This window comes from Symphodus melops, assembly GCF_947650265.1.
Source record: "Symphodus melops genome assembly, chromosome: 21".
In the NCBI taxonomy this organism is placed as follows: Eukaryota; Metazoa; Chordata; class Actinopteri; order Labriformes; family Labridae; genus Symphodus; species Symphodus melops.
Window position 1 is genome coordinate 5,517,625 of NC_136711.1, and position 24,504 is coordinate 5,542,128.

The 24,504-nt window shown below is 41.5% G+C and overlaps 1 protein-coding gene across 8 annotated transcripts in view; it reads left to right on the forward strand.

Annotated features, from left to right (window-relative positions):
* The window catches only part of rbfox3a (RNA binding fox-1 homolog 3a), a 499,685-nt gene that overhangs the window by 444,395 nt on the left and 30,786 nt on the right, over positions 1–24,504 (forward strand). For 6 of the 8 annotated variants that reach the window (XM_079372546.1, XM_079372551.1, XM_079372547.1 and 3 more), the window contains 5 exons: positions 1,595–1,741; positions 12,259–12,312; positions 18,086–18,178; positions 19,621–19,681; positions 21,753–21,806. In XM_079372546.1, the coding sequence (XP_079228672.1) occupies positions 1,595–1,741; positions 12,259–12,312; positions 18,086–18,178; positions 19,621–19,681; positions 21,753–21,806 (409 nt within the window). The remainder of the gene's footprint in view (positions 1–1,594; positions 1,742–12,258; positions 12,313–18,085; positions 18,179–19,620; positions 19,682–21,752; positions 21,807–24,504) is intronic. The other 2 variants (XM_079372549.1, XM_079372552.1) reach the window with 2 other exon arrangements.

Here is a 24,504-nt window from a genome sequence, read left to right on the forward strand (position 1 = left end):
TTGATTGTGCAGCTCAGCAATAAACCGAGGATACATATCAGCACTACACCATGGCCTTGCTCCCTGTGTGTTCTGATATGGCTCGGCCTTGTGGTTACTCACTTGTGAAGGCTGATCTTGCAAAGTTTGCTTTTCTTGTCTGCTGGTTACGGGCCAGTTAAATAATTTCCATCCATTCAACATTCCTGCTTATCCTGTTTATGATAGCAGGGGGTGGGAGTTCATCCTATAGATGTCACAGGGGGGAGTTAAACAACGTGGTGAGTAAAATGAGCGCGGCCAGCTGTTTTCTTTTCCAACACAAGCTGATCTGAGTTGGATAAAGCCAGTGTTTTATCTTCAGTGTAAAGTTCACTTCAGGTTTAGACCATTAACTGGTGCCGCATCAGGACCCATCACCACCTCTGTAATGACAAGTCGCAAAATGGAGGTGGAAACATTTTTAACCACTCCAATTTAGTCAAAGAAAAATGGCGCAGTTTGGACCCGAGACCAGATAAAACATAACAGTAGCTTTGAGAGTCGTCGACAGGTTTGTCTTTGAAAGCTGAATTGTATGCTGCTTCATGAGCCAGCACAGCATGAAAATGGCTCCACTGCTCACCTTTGGGTTCCAGCCCACCATATGAGAAAGTGACTAATCCAGTTGACATCAATGTAAAGTGAACTCCCTGCTAAAAACGGAGGTTTGGGAGCTGCAGTGCTCCTTCTGTGCAACGTGGATTTCTGGAAGGAAAATAAACCTGTTTGGTCTCACTGGATAACTTCAATAAGCTTTTACTGCTTATTGGTTTTAGCCACCTGAAATACATTTACTCTTTGAACTTTTTGACTTGAATTGTTACATTACAATGTATTTTCGTCACTTTTATGAAAACAGGACAAGCAAAGTGGCATAAACAGCCATCACTCATGACTGCAGCTCTTCAAAGTGGATTTGGAGGTGTTCTCAGGCAACATGGAGCAGCTGAACACATGACAGGGAGAAAGATTGAAAAAGAGATAACCCTAACCCCCACTTTCAACACATTTTCTTACTGTAATAACACTGAATGTTTGCATGTAAGATAAATCCTACGTGTCCAATTTGTACATACTGTGCGCCGAAATGCAAGTCTATGTGTTCAGGATGCACCAATCAGTTTGTTCCTTCACTCTTACAGAGAACTTACCATCTCTTCATGGCCTATCAGAGTTTATGTTGTTGGTTCACATGTTTTCTTTTAATAATTTTGCAACATTTTCCTTAATCTTCCAGGGCACATATCAGCATGATGGGAGCAAGCGGAGGGTATCCCTGTGATGAAAAACAAAACCCTTCACTTTTAGAGCTACACAGGGAGGCATAGGGTTGAGTTTCAAAAAGCTTTCTTCGATGCCCCCCTCCCCTGCCCTTTCACTTTCACTCACTTCTCCATTTTATTAATATTTCATCTCCATGTCCTGTCAATCCTCATCTATTGTAAAGTATCTGTTTTATTCATGTCCCTCTAGCATCGTGCCTCTCACCTTTATATTTTATTGCTCTCAGGATATATATTTTTTCCCTACACAACGGGGGCTTATCTGTTGCACCATGTGTGTTTCCCTGCAGCAGGCAGAGGAGGTTGTACAGACGGAGGGCTCCCAGCAGCTCCACCTGCAGCCCAGCGATTCGTCGGAGAAGCAGCAGCCCAAGAGGTTACACGTCTCCAACATCCCTTTCCGCTTCCGAGACCCTGACCTCCGGCAAATGTTTGGGGTAAGATGGCAGATGCACCACACAAAAACACACACATGCACACACAGACATATGCAACTTCTCTGTACGCTGCTCTGATGAGAAAAACTGCAGGGCGTCCACGTCATTCACCTTACAGCACTGGGTACTGGGGGCGGCTGTGGCTCAGTGGGTAGAGTCGTCGTGTCTCAAACCGGAAGGTCGAGGGTTCGATTGGTGCGCTAATTGCCCCACGGGGATAAATAGAGTTTAAAAAAAAAAAGCTTCTGAATTTTCCAAGAACACAAATGCATATATAACCAAAATAAGACGAGATAGAAAGGCACATTGTGTATATCATGAATGAAAAGTTACGAGTCGATGGCTTGCAGTTTTGTTTCTTATATCTTATTTCTTATACTTTCTTTGTAGCCTTTTCAGAAAAGACTAAATATAAAAGAAAGTGAATAAAAGCAGTGTCCACCTCCCTCCACACCTCCATAACCATGTAAGGGGAAAACTAAAATAGGCTTGGATTGGTACCCTTCGCACACTAACAGAGGGGAACCATCCTACTTTTTTGGTACCATTCCTAAAATTTTACGACAATAAATGGATAACAGAGCCGAACTGAACCGGATCGCTTGCTGGAAATGGGGCTTCAGAGCTGTGATGTAATTGAGGAAGGGTGGTCATATCTGCTTGAGCCTAGTTGTTTTCGTTAATACTATTCTATCGAAGGTGGTCAGACAAGTGTGAAGCCACGAGCTGAAATCACAAAATTCAGAGGCTCGAGACTAAAAGGCTCTCAGCGAGCCGAGAAAAACGTTTTTCTCCTTTGTTGACACAAGTCAAAGCACAACATTTCCATCACAGATGTGGACACTATTAACACACTGTTACCTACACTGTTGTAACAAACTCTGTTGAGTGAGAAAAGCGAGTGCCAGTGACTTGTAAAGCCCCCTGCTTCCACGTTCCTCATCTGTTTATAGGACACACACACAATAGGAAACAACAGAACACACAATCAAGTTGATTTTGTTTGCGAACATTCACTATAAGGACAGACTGTAAGCCAGGCTTAAAACAGTTGATGCTCTGATTGCTTTCATCCACGTAATTTCTAAGATCTCATATCTTATGCATCAAGGAACTTTACTTTACGCCAAAATTACACCCTGTCTATACAGGATAAAGTGGCTGAACCTGCCTTACACATAACTCTTCCAGCACCTCAGACGATGCAGTGTACATTGTTTAAACAGTACCCTTACAGTCAATCTCTCGCTTTAATTATTAAATAGCTTTTCAGCCTTCACAAAGACCTGAAGGAATGCCATTTAAATCTTTAAACAATGCCTGCCCATGAGAAGTGAACAACATTTGTCTAATGAGATTTGTTCCATTACATGTGAGCCCAAATCCTCTGTTGTTGTAGACAAAGCATTTCAGGAGATAAGGAAAGTGTATTCAAAGAAGTATTTGAAGAAAGTAACAAATATTTAAGGTTCAGTTTAAGGCAGTGTCTTGTCGAATAAAGGCATCGTCATACATTCAAACTGGTCTAAAAGGGAAGACATGCTGTAGCACTAAACAAAGAGCCACAGACAAGATGTTAAGCCAAATGTTTGGTGGACATTAACTCATTCTGACTGTTCAATAACTTAAGAGGATGAGCTAGAGTATGACATAATGTCCAATGTACATCAGACATAACATCATGTGGCACCAACTGGACAAAAATAGCCCAGCAAACATTTCCTGTTACTCCCACAAAAAACCTCAAGGGTTTTGTTTAGTGAGTAGCTGTCCTGAGCATCTGCTTGTAACAGGGCCATCATGTTGACATGATCAAGTGAAAACTTAATATTCCATTGAATTATAGAATCAGTTCATCTGAGAGTTAGGATCCCGTAGAAACACAGTAAGTTATCTGTGTTCGCGTGCATCTCTGCAAGATGCAGAAGTCATCGGATGTAAACTTCACCACCCCCTGCTACTGGCTCGAGGTGAATTTACCTTTAATATCCTGCTATGTTCTCACCTCAGCTCACTCAGATTTGCCTCGGAAAAAATACTAGGGGGATGGCAGAAGAAACTCCGGGTGAAGTCCAAGGGAAATGTTTTGTGTTTACACATACAGCTCCTCCTGGAAATATCCAGAGAGTTGAAAGCCTTACCATACTCCTAACTTGAAAAAAAAAGACAGCTTGTATTTGCCCTATGCTTTAAGGTACGGCCACTCTGTGTCACATTAGCAACAAAAAGTGTGCAACATTCACTTACAATTTCAAAATAATAACAGGAATGGGATTCCTTATAAGACATGTGATTAAGCTTTAAAGGAAAGATCACGGTGGTTCACAGTTCAAATTTGACACTCTATGAATGGATCAAGTTGTCTAACACTTGTTGTTTGGTTCATTTAAGAACTGAAAATTTCGTACAGGCAAAGGAAATAAGAACAATTTAGTGTAAAGAAGTAGTTTTACTTGTTAAATCTGTAGCTGACACGTATGTTTGTTTAAATCCAGGCTTCGGGACAACATTTAGAAATGACACCAGGAGGGCCTATAGCATCTCATTTTGAAGTATCGTCTGTTTTGGCATTCTTGACAATTTAGGTGTGGGTAAAGTCTGTGTGAGTGTTTGTGTCTTTGTGTGGCTTTCTATATTCACAAAGGAAACACACTGAGGATGGATTAATGACAAAGCCCTGGTACATTTACTGTAGATGGAGGCTGGAGACTGCCTCCTCCCAACACCACCGACCACCTCCCAGTTCCTCCAGTGGAGTGGAACATCTGCTCCTGCTGGCTTTTTGTTCCAGGATGCGGGGAGTCGCTCGCTCCTCTTCGCCTGGTTTCGAGCTCTGATTTTGGGAAAATAGCGAACTGAAGAGCTCGTCAGCGTAGACACATCTAATGGTAATTCACAGCAGGGTTAAAAGTGAGTTTATCCTCATTAGGGATATATAGAATGACAGCACTAGTTACAAGTGTGTGGTAGGTGTTTGTGTGTTTAGATCTTCGATACAAGTGTGTATTTTCCTAAAGAGCAAAGGGACTCTCGAACTTTCTCCCAACAGACGGGACTCACTTAGTGAGGTCTCTGAGGCGCTGAGCACTGCAGCACAATTAACCCGTGACACTGTCAGGTAAAGGCAGCGGACGGAATGAGAGAGACAAAAGAAAGAGAAGGAAAGGGAAGAAGAAGAGAGGGAATGAGAACAGACAGACAATCTGGTAGCTCTCAGTACAATTAGCGAAGCTCAGAGTGCCATCCAGCTCCGTTACGAGAGCCATCACGAAGACTGAAGATCCACATCATTGGGCCCTGAGGAGAACCTGAGTAAAGAAACTTTTTTTTCCCAGCACAAGTGGAAATATCTTCTACAATTATTCTCTATTAAAAGAAAAAAAATAATTACAAACATAATCCATATCCAGAGATTTACAACAAAGAATCAACACAAAATACCTCGAAGGGGAATTTTTCATGCTAACCCTCCAAGAGAATGCTTTCTGGTCCACAAATGTGACAGCAGTTCTAATGTGAATATGCCTCAGAGTACGTTTTACATTAAAGTCACAACAAGAGTCTTTAGAACAGCTCTATAGCAAAGTCTTAAAGGAAGAATGTGCAACTTTAGATGACAGTAGATGTCGCCCAGTATAAAACCAAAACAGATTCTGAAGCCTCCGCTCTCCTCCAGCGACGCACCTCCAAACACTCTCCACTCACGTTCACACGAAAGAGTTATGAATTAGAACGCACCCTAATTAAGCACCTTTAAGTGCAAGTAGCGGACAAAAGTGTCTTTGCTCAAGCTTCAATTGCCCCTTGTCTAGATTGTTGTCTTAGCAGGCTAATGTTAGCACACTTTGGTTAACTCTTAGCTTTATAGTGCACTTCAATTTACACAAAATGACCCTGATCTAAAGACATGTGACATTTAAATAAGCAGTGAGTGGTAGTGAGTATGTTATTGTTCTTTGCTCTAGTCCTTGACTTAAACAGCACCGTCCCGTCCATGTAAACACAGCTCAGACAACAGTACAGCCGGCGAAACTCTGGCTTCTTCCTCATTGTAGACAGTCATCACTCAAAGAGACATTCACAGAGGATATACTTGATTCCTGCTGTATTCATGTGTAAAATGTCACACACTCTACCTTAAAAGGAATGCTGAACAATGACCTTCAAGGCATTCCAAGGAAATCCTCAGATAGATGATGACTTCATGGCCATCTCTTTAGCAAAAGGTTACATAAATGAGACTTTTTTTAAGGGAATCCTTCAGACGCTGACATCAAGAAGACCATTCTATTGGATCTTGGTCTTGTCATTCCATACCTTAGTCACTAACATTTGATGTTTGGTTAGGAGCACTGCGCGACAGATTGAATGATGACAAAAAGCTGTAAATAGACCCCAGCGTTTCATTTGCCAAAGATTGTCTCTAAAGTGAAACTCCCAAATGCTACAATTCTTTCACTTCTTTTTTTCTTTTTTTCTTTTTACTGAACTTTATTTACTAAACTTTACTCCATTTTGAAAGACGGCAGTTTAGTTTCAGTTTAGTTTCTTTTTAAGACTGGGTGGCTCACTCACACACCGTTTTTTCCCCTTCCTCTCAGTTAATAGTCCAGCTTTAAGGATTAATGTTAGTGGGCAGGGCAGGGCCATTGCAGTCCAGGTTCTGCCTGTCTCCACAATGAGCTCCAGTGGCACTATCCTCTGTTCACTTAAAATGGGACTTGTGAGCAACTGGCTCAATCTCTCATTACGGTTCTGCTAGACTACCAGCACAATGCAAACAAAGGCAATAGCCAAGGCATTACAGCAAATGGAATTCTGTGTCATTTCAGCAGAAGCTGTTATAGAAAAGCAATAGGAGAGCATTAAACAAAGCCATATAAACAAGTTCAATCAAAGGTGATGAAGCCACAAGCCGAGGTCTATTTCTGGGGATTACACAACAATGCTTCCTCAAACACCTCTAGAAGTCCAACCAAGGATGGAGGAAATAAGCCGGCTTGTTGTGTACAGAAGGACAACACATGGAGGAAAAGGTGTGGGCCCTGAAATGAATAAAACTTCATTACCCAAGCTTATTTGAGTTTAATTCATAATTAGAACAACACATTCAAGGGGAAATTAGCAGACCGGGTAAGAGCGTTTTAATGGACGAATGATAATTGGCATTCGCAGCACTGCTTCACTGATTCAATTCTCTCATTCTCAAGGTGTGGCTGATATCTGTAATCTAGGACAGCAGCTCAAATGACTCCCTACATGCACTGCACATTTACCCACACACCTGGGGGTTGTTGGGATTACTACATCCCTCAAACAGCAGGGAGGCAATCCAAGTCTGACCACACATCAGCGTCGGTGGGCTTTGTTATGGCTTCTCATAATATTGCTTGTAATTACTTCTGATGCATGCAACAAACATGTCTGCTGCTGGATCCAGCTGGGCCTCACTCGCAGGAGGAGCCTTTTCATTTAGCCCCACACAGAGTGAAACTTGACAAGCTGATATGCAGGACCGCTGCCATCCCCTGAGCTTCAGCTGTGTTTAATTAATAAGCAGGCACTTAGTGAGCCAGCCGCAAGAGGGTCCTTACTGTCACGTTCCCAGAGGTAGGGGTCCTAAATGAGTCATTAGATACTCGCACACACCACACACACTTGTGCTTAAAGTGGAGTGTGTGTGTTTTCTGAGAGCACCAGGGGTTGGGTTTTGTGCTAATGGAGTTTTAATGACACCTACTCCTGCCTAATCACCTGTTCTGGAGGCTTTCAGCATTCCAGGTAGTCCAGCATTCCCAGCAAGGGAATTCTTTTTCATGTCTCCTGTTCACGGATACACTCTCATTTGCCTCCCCAATTATTCCATAAGGCCCCGCTCTAACCGGCTTTGCCTCCGAGGAGACGAGGTGTAATTATAGTCTAAAAATCTGCTTATTTCCATCAACATATCAGTGTAGCAGTGGAGCCATTCTGCACTGAGTGGGTAGTTAGAAAGCCCGGGCTTCGCCATTGTTGCGTCCCCACCGCCCCCAGAGGTGCTTGTGTGTTTGTGTTGATGAAGACAATTAGAGTGTTTCAAATAAGAGGGGACAGTGTTTGAGGTTAGTGCTCAGTTTTTCTTCAGTGTGAGGCTCTTGCAGGTGAAGCTGGACATTTATGGTGACCACGGGAGGTTCATCAAATATGTAAACAATTATCCCAGTTAAACAGTGTAACATTTTCCCCCTGGGTTTAAAGCTTGCAAGGTGTGTTTAGACAAAATTAAATGCTTCCCCCTTCTCTTTTGTTAAATTTTTTGTTTAATTTTGCAGAGCAGGAGAAAATAATCTAATATACTTGGGCAGGCCACACTCATCAACAGTCCCAAGGAACCTCAGAGAGCTAGGAATGTTCTGCAAAGTGAACATACCATGCTTCATCATGGAGTATGGTCATATTGAAAAGAACAGTGGTACTGCTGTTACTGGTAGATAAAAGGATCTTACCTTAACAAAAAACGATTCATCCCTGATGAGATCCTGACCAGATAAGACCAGATACACATACCTGTATGGAAACGTGTTATTTTTAGATCCCAGCACATGCAAAAAGAAAAATGGTGGGTGGGGCTAGTTTAAACAAATTAATTGTTGTACCCTAAGGTGTGTATCCTTGAGATCTGAGATTGATTGAAATGGATTTCCTCACTGTTAAACATCTGCAAAATCGATTAATCTCCAGAGTTTGAAATGCCTCACCTCCCTCAATCTTTAAGGGCAAGCACTTTTTTTTAATCGCTGCCTTTGTTGGTGCACTGCAGCACATTTGGCACATTATCACCACCTGTAGATGAGTGGAGTAGTGTTACATTGTTGGCAAGAAAGTTATAGCCCTCTATGACTTTGTAAGCTCTTTCAGACCAGACCGAGTATGAAATAAAAAGAATGTGCTTTCCGTTAGGGACCCTCATTGCCTCTTTAGGGTCTGTGGGGCAGATTGACACTTCTCTGTCTTCTTCAGAAAACAGGAAGTCAGCTCTAATGTGGACTAATGGATACCTTCCCCAACCTAGACCAAACACTGGAAAAGAGATAGATGGAGGGGAGGATAGAAAGTAGAAAAACAACAACAACCCCTGGTGTGATGAAACAACACAAGACATACATACTTAATGAGCATGTGTATATTGCCATTTTAAGAAATTACAGAAAGTTATCAACACGCTTAAGTCTGGGGAATTAACAATTAAATGTTAAGTTTAGTTTTGATTATTTCTCACTATTAGGCCTATATTTAGATAATTCATTTTTTGTTTAATAAGCAATAGTAATGTAAATTCTCTTCATGCCATTTTTTTTTTTTACATGAATAAAGAATACAGTTTGTAATTTGTTGGGTTATCAGTCCATTGATACATGCTGTCCTCAGGCTGTGTGTGCCAGCCGGCCCGACCATGTGTCTGCCTGACAGAGTAATTCATTCTCATGAATAATGTCGCCATTGTGGACAAAAATTAAGAGCAGGTCTCATCCCACTCATTAGACTGACTGAAGGTGGGCTTTCCTTTCTCCCTTGGTTCTTAATTAACTCCCCCCCCCCCCCCCCCCCCCCCCCAACATCCACACACAGAGATGCAGTTTTTATAAAGGAAAATTAAGGCTAACTCTTTGACAATTAACCCAACTGTAGCAGTCAGAGCATCTGGTGCAGCCATCCAGCATGTTAATTCTTTGTTTTCTTCCTCACACTGTCTGGAGTTTTCAGAAGTCTGACAGGGCAGGACAATTGATCTCCATTCAGATGTGCAGTCCGACGTCGACTCAGTTCTATCTGTTCTTACCGAAACAAGTCTATCTTCAGTTTTGAAATTCTGTTGATCCTCCTTGAATGAAACTCCCTCATTATGCCTCCACTAACAACAACTCTGAGTGGGCGGGGCTGTCTCTCTTCCCCTGCGTGATGGCAGGGCGAACGGCTAGCCAGGGACAGATACATGTGAATAAAACATGTTTGACCCTCTGAGAGAAACGGAGGCCACTGAAGGAAGCACCATCCAGTCCCATGAGGACACAGAGCTGAGAACCACAAACCCAGTTTGACTGTTTTGTAAGCATACATAATGACGCTCGCCCTCACACCTACATTTAGAGATCATCCCTCTGGCATGTTAGCACTGTGCATGGCCTTGGCCATCTCTTGATGCAGACTTTGTGCAGTTCACTCACCTCTTGGACTACATACTGTAAAACCATTTCTTTTTAAAACGCACAAACCAACATCAGAGCAGCGAGAGAGAAAGAGAGAGAGAGACTGTATTTGAATCAGTCCACTGAAAAGTTGATCAGTGGGTTGTGTAGGGGGCTCTCTACAGAGGACAGAGAGAGGGTAATGAAGAGGCGTAAAGAAGAGAGCTGTGACACACACACATGCATGGATGAAAACACTGCAAAGAAACAAGCTATACAATCTTCTACTCTGATGAAAATCTGACCTTTTCTTCTAAGCAAAGTTCAGCCAGCTGAGATGTTTGGAATGTTTTCTCCTCAATTGCTGTACAACAATCTCTTCTTTTTATGAGCATTTTATGTCACTCTAAAAAGTGAAGTAAAATGTGTCCATACCCAATCAATACACATTTCTTTCATTGACAACGAAACAATGTCACATGTACGTACATGCAAATCCTGCGACGAGTGTTTTTCTTCAGTGCTAGCACTGTGACCTTGCCGCTGCACTGCTGCACGCTCCATGTTTATTTATTTATTGAAATAAAGGACTTGATTCAAGGTCTAGTTATGGAGAGCACAAGGCTGAGAATTACCATGCTGCCTGGCAAGGTTAGTGCTGCTTCACATTGCCATGAGTTCATCCAGCTGCTCTAACAAAGCAGACTCCAACTGAGCTGCCACTGATCTAGGATTTAAACTGACAATGATCATAATTGTTGTTTTACATTTAAGGTAATTGATTAACTCAGAATTTTACAAGTGGTATCGATGCCAAGTTGAGAAGCAGAACTAAGGCGCTTAGCCCAGTTCCACTATTACTAAAACAACCTGCCTTAGCAAATGTGTTTGGTTGGTCACCTTAATGAAAATGTGACATTAAAGGTGAGTCTCTGGTACCGTTGCTGGACATCATACTCTTAACAGTAGACGCTGAATCCTCCGCACTCATGCAGCGACACACCTCCAACCCTTCTCCACTTGCGTTTGTATGGCAGATTTATCAAATGGAACGTACCATAATTAAGCACCATTAAGTGGAAACGTAACAAAATTGCCATCATCACAAGCTGCATTGATGTTTTAGCAGGCTAATGGTAGCGCTCTTTAGTTTGCTCGTAGTTGCATATTAGCTGTAAATTTACACAGAATGACCATAATCTAAAAACATTTACGTGGCATCCAAATAAGCAGTTATTACAGTATGTTAGTCTTTTCTCTAGTTCCTCATTTAAACAGCTTTTATACACAAAGTAAGGAGCCGGTCCATGTTAACATGATGTAAACAAGGCCCAACAACATCACACCCAGTGAGACTTGTGACTCAGATAGACATTTACAGAGGATATACTTGATTTCTGCTGTACTTACGTGTACAATGGTGCACTTTCTTCCTTTGAAAATTAACCTCAAATGGTAGAAACCCTGAAGTTGACAGAGAAGCCCTCTGTGATAAATCAGTGAGATAAACATTACAGAGACAATGCCCTTTATTCCTATGTCTCTTCTGTATAGCCCATGATGAGGCTCGGTATAAAGGGACCTACATCAGTGAGCTGGTCTCACTCAGCAGTAATCTACAGTGATTAGCCAATTAAAATGACGCATGGAGCCAATGAAGACCATTAAGAGCTGGATCAGAGGAGAACCTATAGGAACCAAATGTTCATGCTTACACTATTGAGAAAGGGTCTTGGCAGGTAATTACTATGATGGTCTTCATTGTGAGCGGATAAACAAATGTATTATCATTAACCCGGCCACCATACACACACGTACACGCTCAAATACATTCTACGAGGCATTTCCTGTTTACACTGAGCAGGCCTTTGCCTCCACTAAAAATACTCCAGCTCTGCTCTTTCTTTCTTTTTTTTCTTTTTTTTTTCTTGAGAAGGGGCGAGGAAAAGCGAGATGATGGGCATCATTAAGATCAGTGGTGCGTGCTGAGGCGTTACGCTGATATAGCGTCCGTATGCACCGCTGTAATGTTCATTAACACTGCACAGCCCTATCCTCCAACACACACACACGCACACATGCATCTCTTTATTACCACAACAGAGCAAACACAGCATTAAACAGCATTAGGAGTAAATGGATATTTTATTAATCTCATTGTCGGGTGAAGAGGAGTCTGTTAATTCGGAGCACTGACTGCTTGACCTTTTTACTCATCAGGAGGAGGAGGGAGTGTGTGCTTTTTTTCAAGTCTTAAATTTCACTCAGATTTTCATTTTAGGGACTTGATGCCATGTTTTCTAATTATTTTTCCCCCTTTCTTTCCTTCCCCCTCCTCCTTGTCTTCCACAGCAATTTGGCAAGATTTTAGACGTGGAGATTATTTTTAACGAGCGAGGCTCCAAGGTAAGTGCTATGTAACCTTACATTAATGAGCGGTCCACATTGCATACATGTGATTTCCAACAGAATGTATACCTCCTTTGCCATCCATTTCTCCAGCAGCCCCTCACTTCTCTCTCTGGCTTTGCAGCTAATTATGTACACATCAGTAACACATGCCTGCAGGCAGCTTATACACCCTACCAGCCAGCCATACATACTGACAAACAATAAATCGTATCACTTATAATATTTCTGACAATCTGGTTAGCTGTCTGACCTCTACAAGAATCTGTATTGCATCTTTATTTTTAGAGTCTTTACAGGCATCATTTAAAAAATAAAATACAATAAAGTGTATTGCAACTGTGAAACATTTGTGCCTCTTTGTTGCAGGTGTAATATTTTCTCTGTGAATTTCAATCATGATAATTAGTTTTGCAACATGTTCTCACTCACAGCTGGTCAAATACAACAGCTTACTCGCCACAACCCTTTGCCCCACAATACCAGCATCGAGGTAACCCACAAGCATCAGTTAAGCCAATATGGTGTAATAAGGTCAAGCGCATCAGAGCCTGTCTTATGTTGTGTACCGTAGCCACACTACCACGAGCTGTAGCTCCAGTTAGTGGATACTGCCATTTGGCCTAAAGCTGCACTATGACCAAAAAATCAAAAAACAGAAATAAGTTAGCTGTTTTAGGTAAAACTACCATATCAATCAGAGCAGATATAGCACAGGCATGTGAATGTTAACCTGCCAGGATGACTAAAGGCTGGTGTCATTAGCATTTCTATCGTTAGCCATGCTCAGAAAAACCCATTTGATATGGTTCACAGACAGCCAAATGCAGCCCACAGTGCCTCACTTTTTGGTTCACTTCACTTGTTAGTTGAAACAGACCAGAGTTTGGTTTTTTTGTCGGCTCCAGAGTTCATCTGAGCGTAAACACCAGCCCAAAACAAATAAACCATCCAAAAAAGTGCTCCAGAGTTTGTTTCAAACACACCAAACTGCTCAGGTGTGAATGCACCCCCAAAAAAACAATGTCCAATAATGTTTTTAAAAGCAGTCTGAAAAGAGTCACATTTTGTAGGTTTTGGATGCGCACCAATTCCAAATGAACTGTTCAGTTAATGCAAAAAAAAGGCTTTTTAGGTCAGGTTGAATCAGTGATATCTCAACATGTTTACTTGCTCGCTTCTGCCTGTCAAACTGAGGGATGTTCACAAAAGCCAGTGGGGGTGACATAAAACAACCTTCTTTTCTGGTTGAAAAAAAAAACTGACCTTTCCGCACTGGAATTTAATCTTGGAAGGAGGACATACTGGCTACTGCATTGTTGTAAGAGAAGCCACCACTTTGAAATTAAGTAAATACTAATTGACTTAATGTCTGATGATATAGTAAGGTCAGTTTATGATTTGATTTGATAGACATCTTACACATTAGCCCTTTAAGCCAAAATAAATTTGAGAAATGTAAAAAAAATACATCTCTCTCTTTGCCTTTTAATACAGTATTCATGTATTGGTTATTTGGTGGTAAAGTTTGTGGCTGTAAGATGGTGTGATTCAGTATGATCATTAAAAGGCAACAAAGAGATGGATTTTAGTGGACAAGATAACATTTAGCTGCCTGCCTTGTATATATTGAGAGAATCCATCCACTGTTTCCAGCCTCTTAAGTACTCTTTTCACTTTACCAGGTCTTGTTTACATTCAGTGCTGGTCCGGTCATGTCCCATCCTCTACAACACTAATTCTTCACACACGATAAAGGAAAGAAAGCAGACTATCTGCATTAGAAGGAGGAGCAGTGACTATCCTATACATGGCAACAAAATGTCAGAAGTATTAATTTCGCTCCCACTTCCCATTTTTAAATGTATTTTTTATCTGCTCCACCTCTCAAGGGCAGCTCCATGTGTTATTTATGCCCAGAGGAAGGCAGTGAATCCTGTATATGCATACAAGATCACGGCACAGGCTGCCGTTCGCACATATTATCTGGCAAAGCAATTACAGGGCGACGACTTGCACAGGATACATAAGCTAAAGGGACTGGCTGTTCGTCCAAAAGGCGGGTCTGCCAGGCATATCAAATGGAGTGCACTCCCTGCCTCCTCACCATAACTCAACAAGGGTGAAGCAGACCAGGAGCATCCAGAAAGGAGGCCACACAGTAATGTCTGAACAAATAAAAAATATTAGACTGAGGTGTAAACAATGAGAGGAGTTGACTAAGATGATAAAGTTTCTTTCTGTGTGCATAAAGCTGATTCTGACTGCAAATGAAACGGACAGAGAATCAAACTGATTACTTTAATTCATCACATTTCTGAACCCTACTTTTCGAAAAACGAGTCCCAGGTGAATCTCCAGTGTGACACAAACACAAGAGACTTTCCCGTTTTTGTTTAAAGATACAAACAACAGACTACTTAGAGGGTTAACAGATACAACATCATCAGCTGAGCCAGGGGAATGAGATACTACACTGAAGTCTTGTACAAAACACAGACAAATTAAAGCAACAATATGTCTTATAATTAAATTACTTTCAACAAAGAATGGCATCTCTCCCATGTCCACAAGTTTGGCAGTGGGCTGTGGTTCTTTACGACTTTCCGACACAAGTTCACAGACGAGCCTTCGGCTAAAAAAAGCAACGTAGCCCATCTCTAATGTTGGATATAATGGCTGAGGCTAAGAGATGGGAGAGGAAAATGATAGATGAAGCTAATAAGAGAAACAGAGAGTGACTCAGCAAGAAGCTGGACCAGATTTTTGTATATGACTTATGCAGGCTGTAAGACATTGGCAATAGCATATCGAAACAGCCCAACGGTGAGCTGGGTAGGTTGCTGTTCGACGGTTGCGAACTGGTTACATTATTACCCAGAAAGTCAGGAGTAATATCTGTCTTACCACGAATGGCAGAACAGAGTACAAATCCATGCAGAAAGTCATAACGTCATTGCTTTCCATGTGGATCTTCAAGTTAGCTTTTTAAGTTTGAAAGAGTCCCTCTCCTATGCCAACACCAATGGACATTATGGCTCCAGTTAAATACAAACACATCTTCCGCATTCAAACAGTCATATCTGCGCAAAATCTGTCAATATTACCGTACCTTTTCACTCACCATGGTTCTTCTCAGGTCTTTGGCAGCTTCACCATCCTCTGCTTGTCAGCAAATTCACCTTCTCAGTGAAAGCGATTTATATTTGCAAGTCCTTCTGTGTTCATTTTCTCGTAATGATTAAAAACTACATAAAACATTATACCGACCCCAAACTGGCCCAACACTAACCATATGAATTTGTTGTGCCACTGTGCATTTGCAGTCTGGCAGTTTATGTAACTACTTTAACGTTGGAATACTGAACAGAAGTTTCTTTCAAATAACCAATAACTTGATGATGGAGCCTTTGACATTGCGGAAGTTCCTGGGGTTTTAAAGTTACCGAAATAATGAACGAACCACCCATTTTTGAAGAGTTGGTGATACAACCTAGCTTCAAGTATCGAACAAGTCATGACAAATGACAAGTTATATTGTTCCCAAACCAAAGCTGTAGTACTGTAGACTAACTGATATCTCTGCGACTTGACCTTATCAGTTTGGTGCAATGAAACAGTTCCTTGGACACTATTGCACTTACCACAGGACTCAATAAAATGAACAATGTTATTACAAGTTCATGAATTGAGAACTCCCAGTTTAGATCACTGTAAGATCAACAACACTAAAACATCTAACACAGAGCCCTTCACCAGGCTGTGATCAATGATGGCAGAGAGGATTTCTCAGCTTTTACTCTCCGCCTACTTTAAGCTCGACATAGACTGATGAGGCTTTGCAGTTTAGGGTTTGCAGGCATGTTTTACTGCATATGGGCTACTTGAGTGAACTGCCTTTTCCAGGGCCCAAGTCTAAGATAAAGACAAGGTCTCAAGAGCGAGCGGCGTCCTGGGGCCTCAGAGAGTCACGGCTGACTGATGCCATGGAGATTGTAATTGTATGGCACTTATCGGCTCTCCCACAGGGTCCTGAATGTACCAGCAAAGAAACGTCTTCCTACAGCACAAACACACACACACACACACACACACACACACACACACACACACACACACACACACACACACACATAGATGTGGCGAACTCCAGTATGTATGTGGGCAGATTTGATTTAATCCACTAATTCAGTCAGGTCTAGTCATTCATTTGAATACAGTTTTAGCAAAGTGTTCATCATCAATTTCTTCTAACGTAACGTTCAGGTTGGACATATTTTTTATAATGCATTGCTACTCTGTTACAGGTATGCAAATGGTATATCTGACAAGTTCTTGTAACTTGCTTCCTGACTGATCAGCAACAAAACAGACAATGAATAATAAACAAATATAGAGGGATATCAGGCCATACTTAAAGATAAAACTATAATTTGGGTAACGTAGTGGCTGCCCAATTTTGCACAACTTACACTAGCATTCTTGTGTTGCACAATCAAATGGAAATGTAATGTACGAAGTGGTTGATATCAATGTTTCTACTGTTTGGTGTCATATAGTAGAAAGGAGTTAAAAACATGTTTTATGACCCATTGTTTACAGGTGTAAAACGTTATTGTCAATCAATCTATCATAATTTCTCTAATTCATGACGAGCGTTATCTCAAGATGCCTTACAAGCATATGGGATTGTGCAATCCCTATTTGGCTGTTATGATTATTATTATGATGATTATGTTATATGATAAAAAACCAAGCAGCAACCTCCGGAGTCAAAAAAATGAAGCCGATTGTGTAAGATCATAAAACTGCAGCAATCTCCAGGAGACCAAATAACACCCACAACAGTAGAACTAAACATGTTTGCAGTCTGGTTCAAAAATCTGATCAATCAAAAGTCTGATAAGCTCATGTCTTAAATGGTGCACAATGAATGAGGGGTTTAATTCTTATTCAGGAAAAGATTATGGATGATTAAGGGTGTTATTTAGTGACAGGCTAGTAAGTTGTAGCTGTTGACCTGCTATAGATCCACCTTGCATCCTGTTGCAGGTTTGACCAAATGTGTTTGTGAGAAGGTGTTTCCAATATGGTGACCACGGTCACTTGGATTCAAAATTGCTTTAAAAGCCAGCAAATGATGTCATTGAGACAACGTCCATGTTACATAAAGTCAATGTATAGAGGACGCATAAGTTCCATTTTCCAGCTAATGCGAAAAACATAACGAGCTAACTTCAATGTTAGTTGGCAATTTGTGAAATGCTAACCTTAGCTTTTGCAAACTTTCCATCTGTGGGTAAATGACTGAGTTCAATAACAATAACATTTTATCAGATTTGTAATTCTGAAAAACCTGGAAGACAGTGTGACATTATTACAGCACTAAAGCTTCCTACCATGCATTTAACGTCAGGGAAAAAATGTCTGCTGGAGTAATACGGTTTTGTTGTTAGGATGAATCACACAACACACTGAATAAACACACAGCAATGAGAGGGTTATTAATTCTAATCTGTGCTATTGTCTGTTGTGTGTTCCCAGCTTTCCTTACTTTAACTCCAGCTCTGTTTCTCTGTTTGTCTAACCAGCCTGGTGTCTCTGTGGCTTCTGCTTCTAGATCTAGACATGCAGCTGTTTCTCATCAGAGCTTTGTGTCTCTTTCTTCTCTCTCCTTTTCCTTCATTTGTTCCATTACCGCATTTCCGGACTCTCTCCTCCCTTCCCCGCTGTCCCTTTATTTCCAACCCTGGGCTCCCACTCACTGCAGGGTTTTGGGTTTGTAACATTTGAAACGAGTGCAGATGCTGACCGTGCGCGGGAGAAACTAAATGGTACAATCGTAGAGGGACGCAAAATAGAGGTGCCTTCCTTTTCCTGTCCTTCCTCACCTTTGTTCCCCTCCTCCTCCTCCTCCCTGACTCTCTGTCCTTTCTCTGCCTGCCAGACATAGCCTGCATTCCCTCTCTTCCCCACTCTATTCCCTCTGTCCAACCTGCCTGCTGCACCTTGAACGCTGCATGCTGAAACCTTGATCCGTAAGTGTGTGTGACAAAGAGAAGGACAGTGTGGGCAATGCAGTCTTTTTCTTTTCGACAAATCTTGAATTGTACTTTGCTTTTCATCGATTGTGTTGCGTTTTTTTTGTGTCTGTGGATCGTGCATGAAATGACAGCAATGAGGCTTTTAATTAAAGACTCTTGAACTCAGAATTTATTCCTTCCAGTCTCATTTAGATGTCACCATCGTCTTGCATCAGGATTTTTTTTGGTAACATTTTCACCCCGGCAACAAATATTCTCACTTGCTTTAGCCTAGTTTCTGTGAAATAAAAACCACTTATTTGTCAGCTTACTGTATATGAAACCACAAGAATCTGTCCCTCAAGTTCCTGAAAAACCTTTAAGGCCAACTTCTTCCTGGCAACATTAGCGTGTTTGTTTTGTAAGTACAGATTGAACGAAGAGATCCATCATCCAAATTAAAGACAAGGCTGCACAATGCAAATTCTTGCTTTCATTAGCACTATTTAGACTGCCGTTTCAAGCTGTGATATTTACGCCCCTGTGACATTTTACCTCCAATCTGAATGTCACAGAGGTATTATGGAGGGACGCCCCCATCACGTCTATGGAGGTAGTAACAGAGGCGTTACAGAGGCAAGACTTCTTTTTTTTTTTAGCTGAGACAGTGGGTGAGTGCAGTGCTGTGTGTGTGTGCATGTCTGACTGTGTATATGTGGCGCTCCAGCTATGCCGCGCAGGCCAAAAGGCAATGTGAATTCACAGACAGGGACATCAATATGAACGTACAAAGACTTGTTGACGGCTGAGCTAAGTCATGGCAGTCTGAAAAGGGCTTTTGTGTTTTTTGTGACTCTGTACAACATCCTTAGGATGAGATCACTTTCAGCAACACTTGGACCACAATGCTCTTCAAACTGTGTGAAGTCAGGGCCGCTTCACGTCGTACTTACCGTAGTCGGGATAAGCTCACATTTTAACTGCAATGACATCTTGTGTTACTTTTCAGGTTTTACAGAGTGCAGTGTTTTGTGCATCAGTTTGACCTCACTTGTTTTCTCTGATGTTGTGTTTACAGTATGTGTTTTAACATCAGACCTTTGACTAACTGCATGCCACCTCTTTGCTGAAAGAATCCAGCAGCAGCATGGCATGGAGAGCTGATGTTATGTGAATTACCGATATGCCCAGTTTTTGCTTGAGGCCTTTGTTTATGTGTGTGTGTGTATGTGTGTGTATACCCTCATCCATCATATAATAACTTGTGTCTGTCTGCTGGCAGGTCAACAATGCCACCGCCAGAGTAATGACCAACAAAAAAGTGCCGAACCCTTACACAAACGGTAAGCAATAAGAATGATTTCCATCTCTTACAACCTGCAGGAGTCAGGTCCACCAATGCGAATGAATGAAATGAAAACCAAACGCTATAAATGGAAGAAAGGGAGAAGGTTCCAGAATAACAACCCCAAAAAATGCTTGTTCACATTTGGTTATTGAAACCAATATTTGTCAAAGAGGCTGTTGCTTGGTTTGAAATACCATGCAAATAGCAAAGTGAAGTGTTTTCTCGCTCGGCATGGAGAGGCGTTAAAAGGGTAAAAAGGGAAAAGGGCGTTAAAGAGAGAGAGAAGGAGAGAGAGGAGGGTTGGAGATGAAGCAGGGATTTGAAGGAGATGGAGCAGGAGAATGTGGTAGATGGATGAGAGAGTGCATGGGTAAATGAATAGAGCCAATAAAAAGAGCCAGGAGTCATTCATACCGAGAGAGCCAGGGAAGAAGAGGGCCTTTAGGGTGTGTTTGAACGACAGAGACGCTTAAAAGTAAAAGAAGGAAAGAGAGGTAAGGGATGGATGAACAAGGGAGGGAATTAAATGGCCAGACCTGGTCAGCACCTCTCTTCCACAAAGGCGCACACACACACACACACACACACACACACACACACACACTTCCATACTATTTGAGGGTGCAGAGAAAGAGAGAATGAGCCCTGAAGGGTTTTCCATTTGTCACTGTCATCAGGCCTAAAGCACAAACACACACAAACCTACAAATACACTCTCACACACACACACACGCACACACACACACACACAATCACACAAATACATGTGAATTTCCTCATCTCTCTCTTTTTCTCAGCCTTGTTCAATCAGCTCTATTGGCCTCAGCGTTGGTTGAGCAAACTGTTGCCAAACACCAGAAACGCAGCAGAATAAAAACTGAAAATGAACTGGAGGAGTGCACACACATTAAGCTTTCTAACGACTGCACATTTACACAAGCATGTCCCATAATAATTGTGATAAATACTTCTCCCTGGGTTCCAAGACTTTAAGAAATGTATCCAAAAACAGCAAGAAAAAAAACAAAAAGCGACTGAACAAGGTGACACAATAATCAAAGATTCAAGAGCTCCTCGTCATCTTGAAGGTCACGTCTCTAAAATTGTGTCACAGACCTACAGTTTCTAATACAAGTAAGAACATAGAGATAAAAAAAAAAGTGGTGAGCAAAATACATATATTTAGATTTGGATGTGTGGAATAAAAGCCTTTCTCTTTCCACTTGTCCTCATAGTTGGTATCATCCTGCTGTCGCATCTTTTAGCTTATTGGTTAATTTGTAATTAAAGTCAGATCACTGGAGATTAAATAGTCAGCGTTGACTCCTTTTAAGCAGTTGACTTCTTTTAAAGCTATGTATGTCCGTGTCCAAATATCATGCAACACAAGTGAGTGTCAGGAACAAATAGGTGCAAATCAGCACAGTTTTTGACCTACTGTAGATGCCCTGTTTCTGTTTCCTCTCCAGCTGGAGATTGCACATTAGCTATTGCCTATTTGATGGTGAAGTTCAGCACGTGTAAATCTGACAGGAAAGGCGTACGGAGACCGCCATGTTTGAAAACTCACGGCCCCCGATGAAACCGCTGCTTGTTTTGTCCAGGACACTCTTGAAAAAATAGATTTTAATCTCTTCTCTAATTTCTCTTCCTGGTTCAATAAAGGTTTGAATAATAAAAAAAAGACGAAAAAATACAGCATTTAATCAGTAGTCACAAATGATGACAGAGCCTCCACATCAACACAAAATGACATTTTATCTTCAAGCTAGGAGGAAGATTGTTGAAGGGAAAGAACAGACACAGACATTGCTATAGCTTAAATACCAATATAAAATAGATAATGGTTTGTCTGTGAACATTTTTTGAACTCCAGGCAGATATCAGTTTATTTAGCTATGCTAACATGCCCCCTCTTTGTGTGTGTGTGTGTGTGTGTGTGTGTGTGTGTGTGTGTGTGTGTGTGTGTGTGTGTGTGTGTGTGTGTGTGTGTGTGTGTGTGTGTGTGTGTGTGTGTGTGTGTGTGTGTGTGTGTGTGTGTGTGTGTGTGTGTGTGTCCTGTGCAGGCTGGAAGCTGAATCCAGTGGTTGGCGCTGTTTACGGTCCTGAGTTTTATGCAGGTAAAGAATCACACAGTAACATTTATTCATGCTTCTTAGTCTTCATTTCCTCTTCTCTTTTTTTTCATGTGGTTTATGAAAGATCACCCGTGCTATGGAAAAACCCTTAGACAGATGTACAGAGTTATTTAGTATACATTTAGGTGTTTGTGTGTGTGTGTGTGTGTGTGTGTGTGTGTGTATATGTTTGGGGGGGGGGGGGGGGGGGGGGTTATTGTTTGTGCGTGTGTGCGTGCCTTCTGAAGTGGCAGCTTGGTTTCATTTGCTAGAAGTGCTGAGACTGTCCGCTCTCCTTAACTGCTCTCCTTTTTGCTCATTAGTCTGAAATCTGTTCACTCGCAGACAGCTTTACAGCACTCCTCTAAATAACCGTCCTGCCACAGAGAGGCCATCCATCTCTTTTATTTCTCCCTCCCTCTCTCCCTGCTTTTCCGCCTCCGTCCCTCCATCCCGCCATCTATCCCTCAATCCACCAACCGCAAAGCTGCCTCAGATGACCCACTCCAAACACTGGTGTCACAGATTTCCCTGCTCCACTGACTGTGGATCCTTCATCCATGAGAATGTGTGTGACCCTTTGTGTGTGTGTGTGTGTGTGTGTGTGTGTGTGTGTTAGTTGTGTTATAATGCTCATGCATACATCTTGCCTTTTATAAATATTATTAAAACAGCACATACACAAATACCAATATAGTCTTTGGTTTTACATTGGTTCTCCATCCTCCTAAACTCCCTTAAAAAAAGTTTAGCAGTCCTGCTATTATAAGGATGCTCATGCATTCAGTTCTTTTAACCCCCAAAAGAAGTTTGTAAGGCGTATACTGTATAACATTATATTTCTCTTATTGTAGTCTCATTTATACCGCTGCATCAACTTTATGCTGTAGTTACCACCATCGGTTCACTTAACTCTTAAACCCAGACAGGAGTCTGTATGAGTAGCCTGATATGCATCTCCTCAAATTGAACTACAGGTTGGAATGAGCTGACTCCGAGCCCTGTGATTGGTCTGCTGGATTGCATAGAATTAGCTACAGGAATACTGTGAAACTGGCAATATAATAATATATATAATATATAATAATTAGAAATCTCACTTCCAATAAGCATTAGTGTGCAGGGTGCGTAGACAAACCATTGCACAAGTATGTATCAGGGCCATAGCTGGACTGGATGCAGTTATACTCGCCATGCAAGGTATATATTTCTATCTCATGGCACAAATATTCCTTCAGTGTATCTCAGGTGTCATTAACACGTAGATACACACTGCACTTGCACAGGTGTGCTTATTACCTTTTCTCTGCACTCCTTATACCTGCATTGTATGGAAAATGAAGAGATCCCACCTGTAAGTGAAAGTATGTGGGTTTGGGATTTGTTCTGGAATAATTATGAGTGCATTTAATCTCGTTTGAGGCGGGAGTAAAGCAGGATGTAAAGCGAGATGTAAAGGCGATTAATCACTCTTTATCAGACCGGCTTTCCCAGCACCCATCAGCTGAATCGGCCTCCATAAATCCTGGCCGGCTGACAGTGCACTCCATCTCCATTGCCGGGCTCGGCTACAGGTTTATTGTGCGCAAATCCCATTCAGAAGAATGACGGATGACCTCGACATGCATACACACCTATGTTCACACACACACTCGTGAATACCCGTATGTAAAGACACATGGAAGAGTGTGAGCACCGATGTACAATCTTTCAGTTGCAGTCACCCTCAGGTATAAATCCAAACAACCAGAGAGTCGTAGTAACACACACACAAACACACACAGATGCTATCTATTCATTTAAAAAAGATTAAGCCCCATAACTATCAGGCCTGTGGTCTGTTAAAAAAACAAAGACTGTCCAAATCTGAGCGCTGGACTTTTTTCATCACTGTCCAAACAAATCGTAAAAACTATTTAAACAAACACAGACATTTGTTTATGTGCTTTTGGCTCCTGCTAAAGGTGTATGTGTGCAACTGCAATGTCGTAAGATTAGAGTGCTGTTATGCCTACCAATATTAGACAAAGTGCGTCTATTGACAGGCAGAAGGTGCAAAGGCTAACGTCAAGGCTAACGAGAAAAGAGTCCACTGTTGTTACTCGGAAGGATTTCTTTATTTATTTGTCTGCAAACCTGAGACATAACTGGGGTTAGAAGACTTTCTGAACCTGGTTAAGCTGCTGAACATGAGATGATGATGACACTGATAAGGACAGTTAAATGTTGTGCAACAATCTGTTCTTAATAATATCTACAGGGATTTTAACTCTGCTTTTTGCTTGGCCACTCTCTCTTTTTCTAACGTTCGCCATCCTCTTGTTCTTAGCCTCAGCCACTCTGCCACAAACTTCTTCCTCCTACACAGCTTTGTTTGGAGAGAACAATATAGAGTATTTTCAAACACTCAATTTTGAATGTGTTTTTAATAGTTGATAGTTGAACTATTGACCATTTGAATCAGTTTGCAGACACATTTATGTTTATAGTCGATGGTGGAATCAGCCCTACCATATATAGCGTATTTGAAAAAACAACAACAATTGAAGTAGTTAATGGTTTATGACCACGCCCGAAGGTGAACACAGCTCAGGTAATTCCACTGTCTTCTCCAGAGATTGAGTCTGTATTAACTTAACCACCCTCTTCAGCTACTTGAGGTTGACCATTGCATTGTTAGCTAGGTTAGACTTGGCTCTAC